The sequence below is a fragment of the Pinus tabuliformis genome, chromosome 1_2 (assembly GCF_031772625.1).
Source record: "Pinus tabuliformis cultivar Carrire ecotype Pingquan chromosome 1_2, CPIR1, whole genome shotgun sequence".
NCBI classification, from domain to species: Eukaryota; Viridiplantae; Streptophyta; class Pinopsida; order Pinales; family Pinaceae; genus Pinus; species Pinus tabuliformis.
The window spans coordinates 706,177,937-706,191,433 of NC_142298.1; the positions used below are offsets into that span (position 1 = coordinate 706,177,937).

The 13,497-nt window shown below is 38.2% G+C and overlaps 1 protein-coding gene across 1 annotated transcript in view; it reads left to right on the plus strand.

Annotated features, from left to right (window-relative positions):
* Positions 1 to 13,497, plus strand: part of CNX5 (co-factor for nitrate, reductase and xanthine dehydrogenase 5) — a 286,044-nt gene that overhangs the window by 119,369 nt on the left and 153,178 nt on the right. Inside the window, exons 4-6 of the mRNA XM_089395837.1 lie at positions 10,427 to 10,491; positions 10,739 to 10,813; positions 11,145 to 11,223. Coding sequence (XP_089251963.1) covers positions 10,427 to 10,491; positions 10,739 to 10,813; positions 11,145 to 11,223 — 219 coding nt within the window. The remainder of the gene's footprint in view (positions 1 to 10,426; positions 10,492 to 10,738; positions 10,814 to 11,144; positions 11,224 to 13,497) is intronic.

Below are 13,497 nucleotides of genomic sequence, written 5' to 3' on the forward strand. Positions count from 1 at the left end.
CAGAACAGTACCTAACAGGGCAAGACCAAGGAGGAGGGAGTTGTTGCCGAGGATTTCTAGCCAAGAAATCCAGATCAGTGGTGCAGCTGCACAAACGATTGGAGTGGGGCATCTCGACATTGGCAGAGGGATTTCCAGAAGGGAAATCGAGGCTCAGAGGGAGTCAAATCGAGAACTTCCAGACGAGAAGTTGACAGACTCAGCAAGAGTCGATTAGTGAACTTCCAGGAGGGAAGTAGAGAGACTTGAAAGAGTCGAAAGAGGAGCAGCAAAATGGCAGTGAATGGGCTAAGAGATCAAGATAGACTAGACAGAGCTTCAAACTTCGTAGTATGGAAGGCTAGGATCTTGTCCATTCTACACAGGGATCACATCAAGCACTTCACCTTGAAAACAATAACGATGCTAGTTGACCCGGTTGAAAATGGGAAGTACGAACAGGCAATGGCCAGCGCTAAGTGCATCATTCTTGATGGGGTCAAGGATCATGTGGTACCACATATTGCCGAGAAGGGTACAACAAATGAGATGTGGGATGCCCTGAAGAAGTTGTATCGGCATACTTCCGTGTAGAGGAAGATGCTTCTAGAAAATCAGCTGCGGTCATACCTGATGTAGAGGGGAGAGCAGATAGATATCTTCCTTGGGCAATTGACAGAGATTCAGGACCAACTGACTTCCATAGGAGCCACGCCGGATGAGGAAGATGTTGGTGAGGACAGCACTGAACGCAGTCTCAAAGGACTGGTAGGTATTTGTCCAGAGCTTACTGGGCAGGTCAAACTGTGGGCGACTCTTTGTCAAGAAAAGATTAGACGACCAACCAAGGTAGGGAGTAGCGGTAAGAATCACGAAAGAGCAAGAGGAGGATGCTGCTCTAGCATCTGCGGGAAAGCAAGAGAAACGGAAGAAGAAGGACCTCTCCAAGGTCAAGCGCTTCCACAGTGGGGAACTGGGTCACTATGCGAACCAGTGTCCAAGGAAGAAGAACAAGGGATAGGTTTCTGAGACCAAGGCAGCGCCAGCAAGGGCGGAGAAAGAAGTGGAGACAGATGACAATTGTGCCATGAGTGATCATGCGCCACTTGAGAGGAAGTGGGGAGACATCGAGCTGTAGTCAGACGGACTACAGATGATGAGGGGCAGGATCCTTGAGGTACCCAACCTCTTGGATTATACCTTGCTACGGGAGCCTCGAAGAGGAGTAGCAGGACTGGCGGATATCGGCAGAGACAGATGCGGATGGAGCAACAGAGAGTGCTATAGTGCAGGAGTCCTGGGACAATGTGAGGCAGCAGTGCGAGATGCATGGATTTGTTGCAATGGCGCAGAGGTCAATAGAGGGAGCACTTGTCAGCGACAGAGGGAGCTTCAACATCGAGAGTGTTTCTAGCCTGACAGAGATGTTAGAATTCAGAGGATCAGTTACTTACTTCTCAGTAACTGAGTTGTAGTGTAGCAATTAGCAATGGTAGTGCTATGGGCAACACGATGCAACATGATGAGAGGGGATGCAATGCAGATGTAGCAATGGCAGTGGCAGGGCCATGGGTAGTAGCACAGATGCAGAGGGAGTTGCCGTACGTATGCAGCAGTGGCAGTGGTAGGGCCATGGGTAGTAGTACATGATGCAGTAGTGCAGAGGATGTTGGACGAGGAGGCCTAGCATCAGCACAGGGACCGATGCTAGATGATCAGGGTGATACTTAGTGAGGAGTATTACTAGAGCACAGTCCTCGCTAAGAGGGAGTGTTGATTTGGGGTAGCATTGGATGTGCTCTAGCCATGAAAATTGGTGGAGAGGCTAAAGCACATGAGATCTCCAAGACCCAGAAATGGTTTGGGCAGAATCTAACCAGTTTGAGAAATATTAAAATAATTAATATTTTTAATGGAGTTCTTAAGTCTAAACTTAGGAAAAATAAAATATTAATGTGAATTAATATAAAACTGGGTTAGAATGGTCCAAACTTCACGGATCAAGCCAAATCTAATCTTAGCCGTTGATTAGAGATTTAATCTCGGCCGTTGATGGACCAACGAGAAAAATATAAGAGGAGGCTTGAGGGTCAGTTGGAGAACACACCGAGAGAGATCAAGAACTCGATTTTCTGGGGCAGGGTTTGCTAAGGAAATTGAGTGAAGTGATCTGAGTTGCAGCTGAGGGGCAGTGAATACATAGCAGAGAGGTAGAGTTAATATCGGGAGGATCAGCGCAGAAGCCAGGAGAGGTTGATGCAGAGCCAGCTAGAGGCCACGCAGAGGCAGCTGAAGGCTTCAGAGAGGCAACTAGGAGTTGCGCAGAGCCAGAGAGGGCCAACATGTGAGACGCAGAGCCTTGAGAGGCTGACGCAGAGCCCCGAGAGGCTGACGTTGGGCCAGAGAGGCTGACGCAGGCCCTAGAGGCAGCGTTGGGAGATTTTCGTGGGACAGATTGGAGCTGGAGAGCTTGATTAGGTGACGCAGACCAACAAAAGCTGTATTGTTGATGTGGAATCGTTCATCCAGTGATTAGTCGGAATATTTGTCTCCGACTGAGAGGTACTACTGCCGAGGGCATTCTCTGTTGGGTAAGCCATTTCTAGCACCCTGGTTGTATTATGAAATTGCATAATAATAAAACCCTTTGAATAGCTACACCGATTTTCTCGCATTGGGTTTTTCCGGGGACATTAGTCCAAAAACAACGGTGTCACTTGTGTGTTTGTTTCTTTCAGTTGATGATCTGTATGTGTTGATACTGTACTTGTATTTATTTTCAGTATTTACATGGTAAATAACTTGTTAAGTAACTGAACAAGTAGGAAGAAATAAATAAGATAGTACATGAAGAATTCCTAATGGTTAGACTTAGAAATTCCAAGAAATTGTGGTATGGTGGATTGGGAGAGCATTCAATGTATGTTGACCAAAGTTATATGGACAACAAACGTTATATATGGAGGTATTAACCACAACGTTAAGGCATTAACCAACAACCTTCATATGGCATTATCCAAGAGCTATGTTCATATGGCAGGAGGCTGTATGGTATAGCGGTTTAGGGAGGAGGCCACCAAGCGGGAGGTCCAAAGTCGCGAGGAATGGTTAAGTGAAGTGGGTATTAAAATAACCGGAAACAGAGGTGTGATTGTGGTAACTGGTGGTATTAAGAGGTAACTAAGCAACACTGGAACTCTATTAATAGCCGCAGAGAACTATATTGAACTGTAGAGCGAGGTATTATGAGCGTAGTTAAAAATGGCAGATAATTGTATTAACAACCGCAGATAAAATGTGAAGCCACGACTATTAAAAATGTGAGTGGGAGCGGAGTCAGACAGTATGGGTGGTATAACACAATACACATAACCATGAATTGACACATAGTTATGCTACAACGCACAGTCTAAAAAAGAGGAGTTGGCATACCATTCACCTTGATATATCGACGAGCTCGACAGAATACCAATAGATATACCAGACAACGCCTTTGGGTTCAATGCACCAACGTGTAATCCTTTACAGCTTTCACATAGAGATTTGGGACACCAGGGTTATGCAATCTAGGACAAATTTTCTGTCAAAGGAGAGGGGCAAAGGATAGAATGCAAAACAAATGGCAGAAGGGAGTTATAAGGGCTGAAAGGGATGCCAAAAATGGAGTTGGCTCTGATACCGTGTTAGGGCGGGAGGTAACTCCTCAAACTGAATTGTGATTTTGCATTAAGGTTGATCATAGATATATACATGGAGGGAGAGACTCTTGGGCTTCATCTCCCAGTATCTCTTCATATTCCAACTCTCCGTATTTTCTATTTACACTAGTTTACATATTCACCCAATCCCAATGATTAGGTGTCAACATGGGGAAACTCTCCTTCATCAAGGAGGTGATTGATATGGCTAGAAGTGTCCCCAAGTTTATATATAGCCATGCTTTTGTTCCTAGCCTCATGAGGAGATACACTAGTGGCATCTTGCAATCACATGTTTTGACACCAACTTTATTACCCTTCAGTCTTTGGTTCGATGCCAATTTGAGTTGAAGCAAATGTTTGTTTCTGATGAGTGGTGTACACTGACACATTTGTTGAAGAATGTAACTAGGTTCGGTCTTCATATTTGTATTTGAGTCTTAATGAAATGTATTTATCAAAAAAAAGAAAAATAATTTATTATTATTAATATGACTTAATAACGCATGGGTTTCATGCTTGGATCATCATGTTTTAGGTCAAAGTCCCCATTGAGGACTTCTAGGCTTTATCTTGAGTCATTAGAGTCATTATCCATTTGAAGAGAACCTTTTTGGGCTTTTGAATCATGTAAAAAGAATTAATATTTAGTAAAATAAGTCATTTGTCACCTCCACACCAAGTCGGCCCTTACCTGATCAAGTTGGCCTACATGAGGATAATTCGAACTGCAAAAGAGGCTATATATACAAACAATTTGATTCATTTGGAAACATCTCTCACACAAGTTCGACATCCAAGAAGAGGAAGCAGAAAGAGTGCGAAGTTGCAGAAGAAGGAGAAGATTTGTTGGAAAAGGAAAATTGAAGTTTCTGGGTTGTATCTCTCTCACTCGTGTGGATTTACTGGGCTATTTACTGGATCAATGTTTTGCTGCTGGGAAGGTCGAAGTTATACTGCTAGGAAGCTCGAAGTTTTGCTGCTGGAAAGGTCGAAGTTCTGTTGGGTCAAAGTTCTATTGCTGGGGAAGTCAAAAGTCTGTTGCTACATCAAGGTCAAAGTTGTTGTTGGAAGGTTATCATCCGCGAAAGAAAGGAAGGGTTGACTTGGTGATTGGAGGAAGTCTGTGTCTAGGTCAAGGAGTCTTGGATCATCTCATGAAACTATTAAAGGAAGAGTTGTTGACTCGGTTTTCCCCTAGATAGGGGTTTTTCCCTGGCTGACTGCCTACATTTGGTGTCTTTGATCTTCATTTTTTGGTTATTGGTAATTGCTTGATGAACTAAGTTAATAGAAGAACACAAGAAGGTTAATAAGAACATAAGAATATCACAAGTAATTATCAACATAGAGAAAATATTTCGGCCTTTCTGATTTTCTAACAACATTTTGGCAGGGAGTAGAAGAAGTGTGCTAAGTTAGTGAACCTATAGTAAAGGTTATGAGATTGGTAGATGGGGAGAAGCCTGCAATGACTTATTTGTATGAAGCCATGGATAAGGCTAATGGGGCCATTCGTGCTTATTATGCAGACAAGGGTTCTGTTGGGCTTAATAGACAAATGATGTTATGGGATGCAATTGATAGTCGGTGGACAGGGATGCTTCATCGACCCATTCATGTAGCAACACTCTTCCTCAACCCCGCATTTTCATACAAATGCAGCTTTGATTTTGATGGTGAGGTGATGGAAGGGCTCCATTTCTGTATTCATAGGATGGTACTTGATCCTGAGCTTCGTAGCAAAATCAATCGCGAGATACAGTTTTATTGGGATTGTGTTGGCCTATTTGGCTTTGATGATGCTATTAGGGAAAGGACCCTCTTCATGTCACGTAAGTGACAAGTCATGACTCATTAGAATTTTCAATTTAGAATTTACTTATTTATAATTCTATATTTTTAAAATTCAATTATGTTTTATTTGAAAGTTTAATTATGTTTTAAGTTTTTTATTTCTTTATTTTGTTGTAGATATTTGGTGGCGAAGATATGGTGCAAGGGCACCAAATTTGCAGAAATTGGCCATAAGAATCCTGATTGAAATATATAGCTTTTCAGGGAGTGAGCACAATTGGAGTGTATTTGATAAAATACACTCAAAAAAGTGCAACAAGTATAACTTTGAGCTTCAGCCTTCAGTTGAGCAACTACATTTATTGTAATTTTAATTTATGACTCTCAAGTGTCAAGAGTCAAGACTCATTAGTTTTTTTTGACACTCTTACAGGTTGGAGTTCACACACCTCAATGATTTAGTGTATGTGCATTACAATCTTCGACTTCGAGTGAAGCAAATAGAAAAACCAATGGATCCAAGTGCCATTTCCTTAGACAATATTGATGTATTGTCTCAGTGGAGGGTGGAGTCTGAGGTACCCATCTTGGATGACCTACATGGTTAGAGGAACCATTAGAATAGGGGCAGAAAGAGGAGGAGGACTCGGGGGAGGAGTAGCATGAGGAGGAGGAGAAAGAGGATGAGGAGGAGGAGGAGGAAGAGACTGTGGGAGCGTCAACATCAACACCATCTGCTATAGATATAGGAGAGCACAACTCCATACCCAACAATCATTATTTGACATTAGGTGCAGGGTCAGGGCCTTATATTGCTAGGGGCAGGCCTGACAAACAACCCATCATGTTTTCCCGTAAAAGGGGGAGAGGGCACTGATCTCAGATAGCTAGCTGCTAGTTTTATTTGTTTTGCTACATATAACTCATGATGATGAAATACTTTTATATATGTGATGTTAGTTTGTGTTGGTTCTCCACATTTGAGTCCTTGATTGTACAATTATTAGGGATCAACAAGATTTGGTATCACCTTTGATGTATTATTTTTATTTTACATCCACTACATCATATATATCAGTGCTTTCTTCATATTTATGTGCCAATGTGTTTATTTCATGTTGTTATTGCTTTATATGTTTACAAATTTCAAAAAAATGAATATATTATGCATTTTTTTATGTTTGCCAATATTTGCTGATATTTTTGCCGATATTGCCAATAAGATGTTTTCAGGACCCTTGTCGATATTTCTTTGATACCAATATTTTCAACACTGCTCATTAGCATATTAAACTTTGTAGCACAAGTAAAATAATTTGAAAATAGTGAGAGATTTTTTTGAATTTTTTTGCAAAGCCTTCCTGCATAAAATTTTCATTAGATCAAGACTTGGAGCCAAACAAGGGTGTGATCCCTTCACAGTCTGTGAACTTGGAGGCCAAGCGCTGATGCAACCTGTAGCTTAGTGCACTTCAAATGATAGATTATTAGATCAAGAGGGGCTCGATTCACTCAAATCCTCTATAGATCTAGAGATACGTACCAGATCTTGTTAGGTTCAGTGTGTTTCCTCTAGCCCAACACCTAAGGCAAGATACCTGTGCCAATAGATGTTCCTACTACCAACAATTGAAATAATAATCGACAATATAATAGCTCAAAGCATATCAAATAAATAACCAACACATAGCACAGATCAACAAATGAGAGACACCTTGAATTGAACCCCAAAGACTTTTTATTAAGTGGAAAAGAATTTCTAGCAGAGCCCTGCTCAATACATCAAATAACTTTTTACATCATCCAAAGATTAAATGAGGATCTTGATAGCTCCCTTATATAGAAAATGAAAGGAGAAAACCCCTCCAAGTGAAAATAACAGCTAGTTGGTTTGATCCTCATCAAAATAATCTCATCCATCAATCTTCTTTTGAAAATAACTTGATCTCCACTGTCGAATTTTTTATTTTTGAGGAAAAATTCGAATTTTTCTTAAAACCCATTTTTGATTAATCTAAAAAATAATATTTTTGACTAATATCCTCAAAAAGCTCACTTTAACTTAACCACCAAGGTCCAAGGGGTCAAATTTTCTTAAAAAATCCATCTTTCCCTTTGTGGAAGACTTCCATATTTTTTTTTTTGGCCCAAGATTTTTTGATGATTTTCCACTTGGAAAACTTAATTTCTCTCAAATTTAATTAGATTTTTGGCTAATTAAATATCATTTTATTCATTGCCATAAAAATTAACTAAATGACTTAGAGGGGATTAATTGTTTTTTCCACCCTCAAATACTTTAGCCATAGTGTTTAACTATGAGTAACCATGCACTAAGATATTACAAATTAATTCAACTCTTAGAAGAGGAAATAGACCCTCAAGACATTACCCAATTCTGCGACACAATATGATCAAGTATGAAAAATACAGACTCGATAAACACTAGGACTCACCTAAGACCTTGTCAACGAATTCCACCCTAGCTTTGGAGTATGTTTGGGAGAAAAACTCTGCCGATTATGTGTGTGTACAAACACACATAATTCGGCGAGGTTAAAAAACTCCCTAGGATGAAATCCTTTGAGAAAAATCATAGGCTTACCTAGGTGTTGTTACATGGCTTTATAGTCATACTAGAATCATTTACAATAATAAAAACAGAATTTGGGTTTACAATGACACAATTAATGTTGAATGATGACTTTGATCTTCGGAAAATTTTGTCCACTTCCTTGTACTCTGCTTCTCGGACTGTTGACAAAGCATGGTCAACATTACCAAAATCCATACAAGAAAGTGTCATGGATTAACATGCACCAGAAAATTTATTCCACTGCCAAGAAAATTTTTAATTGTTCTGTTCACCATATCAAACAATCCATAATTCATTCAATGCTAATAAAGATGAACAACATTTGCCAAGTAAATGAAATCTTTATTCAACCCACAATGAAATGAAATCTTTTATCACGTCTCAAATATTTATTAGATTCATTCACTTGGCAAATATGTTAAAATGGTGAGCAATGATGAATCATAGATGTTATTTAAGGTGTCACTAATTTTATGGTTATATGGTGAAAGGAAATGAAACAACGCTGGATGTTCTTTCAATACTGTCAGAGGTAATTTTACGAACCAAATATGATGACGAATCTTAATCCTTGAAAAGCCCAGAAGGATAAATGCCACACATATGACTGTGTTGTGTTACATGATTACATAAGATAAATTATTGTGACAAAAAATATTCACTTCATGTAAAGTCAAGAACTAATTTCAAATATTCAGGTCATGAAGTTAAACCATGGTTATCAAATTTAAAATTTAACGCAATGAATTTAACAGTCAGCGAAACCCAAAATATTGCTGCTTTATTTAATCGATGCAGTCATGTATTGATACCTGTTTAAAAGTGGGGAAAATTCTATATGAATTCAAGTCGCAATGTGTATAGAAAATCAGAATTCATAGTGGAACAGGCCCACTGGAGACAGTGTGGTACTTTGCTCGGATTTATGAAGATTTATGAGCACTGGAATGCACTGATGGGTTGGAGAAACAGGTACAAGCAACATCAAATCACACCCAATTGAGTTTGTCTCAAATCACAATATTTTTCATGGAAGATAGGGTGTGAAGAACCCTTTGAATCCTCTTAGCTTAAACTTTGTTGCTCCTTTTACCTTCCATATAGAATTTACCCAGCATTTAAGGGCCTGCCTCAGATGGCTATAGTCCCATAAACTTGCAAATGAGTGCATGATGTGTCATATATGTTTGAAGTCACCCACCTTCCTAGAGGTGTCTGCACAGTGGGGATATTTTGTAGTTTAATCCAAGCAACCTCACGGGTTCTTTGGCTCTAAGGAGAAGTTGCCCGATTGACTCATGTTGATTTGTTTATTCTGTTTGTTGCTTCTAAAGTGCACATGAGCTAGCTTTGAGGAGCTTGAGTCCACTATCATCTTGTAGGAGAGATGCAAGGTACTTGGCTGCCTCTTGTTGCTTTAATTGTTTTGTGTGGTACTTCCAGAATGCAAATGAGCTGGCTTTAGGGATCTTGATTGCATCATCATCTTGTAGGAGGGATGTGAGATACTTGCATCGCATCCCCCTTCCAAGGAGTTCATGGCAGTCACTTTGCTTACACTAGTAACCTAGCTGCTGCGCTGAGTTCATTGACCTCTCCTTTGCATCAAACCTAAATCATACTTGCAATTATAATTGTTGCTAAAGCTTAATAATTCATTTAACTTTAGATTAGAATTGAGAGGCACACTTTTTATCAATGTTGCTTGGGAGCGGGAGCGGGAGCGGGGAGCAGGAGCGACCATTTTCAGAAGCTCCGGGTTTGGGAGCGAATCCGGGAGCGATTTTTTAAAAATATATATATTTTCTATATTTTTTAATTTTTGATACATATATGTCAACAAAAACATGTAGAATGATGAATTAGACATAAAAAACATAAAAAAACATAGATTGATCATTGAACCATATCACATCAATCATCTAGAAATTATAATCGTCATCAACCATGTCCACAAGTTAGTAAAATACATATTACAACTGCAACATATTGAGTCTTCCCCGCAACACTGCTTTTTATAAAACCTATATCATCTATACATGTAGATCTAACTAGGAGTTTACAAATGGGGTTGCCAGCTTTTGAGTATTTGTGGATAGAGATATTTTGTAGTTTGTTGCTTTTGTCGATTTTTAATTTCTTTAAAATATTTCCTTATTATTTTCATCTAGAGGTGTTTTGGTCTAAGAATTTGTCTACACTTTACTTTGGATTTTGTTCTATTGGTCAAGGAACAATAAAGAACTGTTTTAGTTAAGTGGCTTACCTTGTATGCCAAAAACAAATGATTAAATGCCTATCCAATTTTCAGAGTCCAGATATTGATGTCTTGATTATTTTTGTTGTTTTCAATCAGGTCATTCATACTGAAGGAAATATTGGGCAATCAAAAGTGAAGTCTGCAGCTGCAGCATGTCGTGCGTGCGTGAGCTTTCGTTTCCTTACAAACTAAGTTTTGCAATGGATGGATTGATTGGTTTTGTTTTCTTTGATGTCACAGTTGTCATTGAAATAGGAGATAACTCCCTCTCTCTCTATCTAGATGTGTGTGTGTGTGTCAGAGAGAGATGTATTTTGGTATTCTCTCTTGGTTTAGGTCACATTAATTATCTGAGTTGTGAACCAACTTCACTAGAAGATGTTTTCTGATATAATTTTTTATTTGCAGGATTAATTCTACTCTCAAAATTGTAGAATACATTGATGCTCTGACGACAGCAAATGCTTTGGACATCGTTAGCAAGTATCCTTATTAGCTTCATTGATGTAACAGCATCATTTAAAGTAAGTCAACACAATTTTCTAATTAACTTTTATGCTTTACTATGTGAAGAAAATCAAATGCTCACAGAACTTTGCCTCTTGCTTTTCTCACCTTGTATGGTGTGCCCATGAATTAATTATAGGAAATTGAAGGTAGGCAGGCTTGTTTGCTGCCTATAGTTTCATATTTATATACTGATATTAAGGATTCTGTTGAGCAATATTGTGGCAATCTTTGAAGTCTCTAGATTTATAGTTTGTAATTTCGAATAATATTATTCTTTGTATGTTGCTTAACTCTATTGCTTAAGATATGACATAGTGGTGGATGCAACCGACAATGTATCAACTCGGTACCTGATCAATGATTGTTGCGTGATTTTAGGAAAGGCATGTAAACTTTCTTGCTGCTATTTATTTACCCCAGCTTTTGTTATACTAAAGCATGCCAGCTGGACCTTGCCTAAATAGTTTACCAAATGCACTAAACATTTTTCATTTTTACTTGGTCATGGTTGGTTTACTGCAAGGTAAGGAAAAGTATTCTAATAAATGAGTATATTTAGTAAAAACAATTCTGAATTTTGACTAAATTTATAACTCATGTACAATAAGAAACTTAGTTGCATATAATAGACTTGGTGATAAGGAATTGCATTACATTATGAAAAATATTTGTATTATATTTAATTCAAAGCCTAGCCCAGGGTACATTCAAGAGGAAAATGTTCCATTTTAGCAGAATATTTTTATTATAGCTAGCCCTAAGTTTACGTAGTTGTTTGTCCTTGTATATTAGTTAGTCTTGTTGTCATTAAAATTATCATTCTCAAGTCTAAAGGGGCCTAAGTAGGCGCGTTAAAGTCATGCAGCTTCAACTACTTATATCTTTTGAAGTATAATTATATGTATGTTCATTTGAATAGAAGTAAAATAAAGAATTGAGTTTTCATATGATCACATAATCTCTTATCTGGTGAATTGTTTTCTTTCCTCTTGATTTACAGCATTTTCATTTCTTGGGTTGGCTTTTGCATTTGCTATCTATCTCCTTGGCCCTCTCTAAGTTGTTGAATTCTGTAGTCGCGGAAGGTCTTCTAGCTTGGTGTCTTAGCTAGGAAGATCTTGTTTTGCTTCTTTAGGAGCTTGCATGTGATATGCAAGGTATGCATGAGGGTTGCATGCGACATGCAAGGTATGCATGAAGGTTGCATGAGACACGAGACACATGCATGAGGGTTGCATGAGATATGCATGCGACATGCATGACATGCAAGCTATTTATAACTTCTTTCTTATGTTTAGGAAAATAAGGCCTAAGAAAAGTAAGTTAATTTAAGTGACTTATCTTTAGTAACTCGATTTAATCTCAACTGTCGATCTAGGCATTAATGAAGTTATGAATTGAGCCTAAGTGAAGACGCTAAGACACTCAATCATTGTTGAGTGCTTGAGTGAGTGATTTCCCAAGTGAGAAGGCTTGATTTGACCAAGGAGATTCAGGAGGATTCTGAGGATATTTCGGGAGGAAATCTAGAGGCCAAATTTCTTAGGCAGCGAGAGGTTTTCTCAAGCCGAATTTCTCAGTAACAGTCCGAGTTATAGGTCTTCTTATCAGCTATAATTTCTTGTGTATTTCTCTGTGGGTCTGACCCATATTTTCTGAGTTAATAAAATTTTTAGAAGGGTTTTGTGGGTGAATTTTTCTGCTGTACCTGTCATTGATTTCTCACTTATTTCCGCTGCAAATTTACTTGTTAATTATCAACGTATGTAGTTTTCAGCAGTTCTGAAATTTATTTGGTAACATATTTTTCTAGGTATTGCTAAATTGCTGAGTGAAATTAAATCATGGCTGATAAGAGTTTAAATTAGCATGAGTCTTTCTCTTAGCTTCTGCCTTGCATCACACCAAATCAATTATATCTTTTTAAAGGATACAAACAAATCTTCTTTGCTAGCGTGTTATTCATAGGTGCTAAATAATAATAGATCAAAGGCCCAGCCAAAATCTTTATAACTCCAGAGTGTGCACCATTTTAATTTATGTCCATGTGTTTGTAATCCACTACTTTTCTTCAAGGCAATGTTGCTTGGGAGCGGGAGTGGGAGCGGGGAGCGGAACGAAAACGGGAGCGGGAGCGACCATTTTCAGAAGCTTGCGGTTTGGGAGCGAATCCGGGAGCGATTATTTAAAAATATATATATTTTTAAATTTTTGATACATATATGTCAACAAAAACATGTAGAATGATGAATTAGACATAAAAAACATAAAAAAACATAGATTGATCATTGAACCATATCACATCAATCATCTAGAAATTATAATCGTCATCAAGTTCATCAACCATGTCCACAAGTTAGTAAAATACATATTACAACTGCAACATATTGAGTCTCGTGAATCATGATTCATCAAATTCAATCTTAAAGTTTCAACTTCAAGCTTTCAAAATTGAAAATTCAATAACATTTATCATCATTGATCACCAAAGTTGTACTTGTAAGCTAAGTTTAATCATTACAAGAAGTAATATCTTAGATATTTCTAAGTCCTAACTTCTAACTGTTAACATGATATGAAATGTTATAAATTTATAAAATGAAACTTGAATAATGAAATGAAATGAAACAACTTTAGTTTTTCACGAAGCATCATAT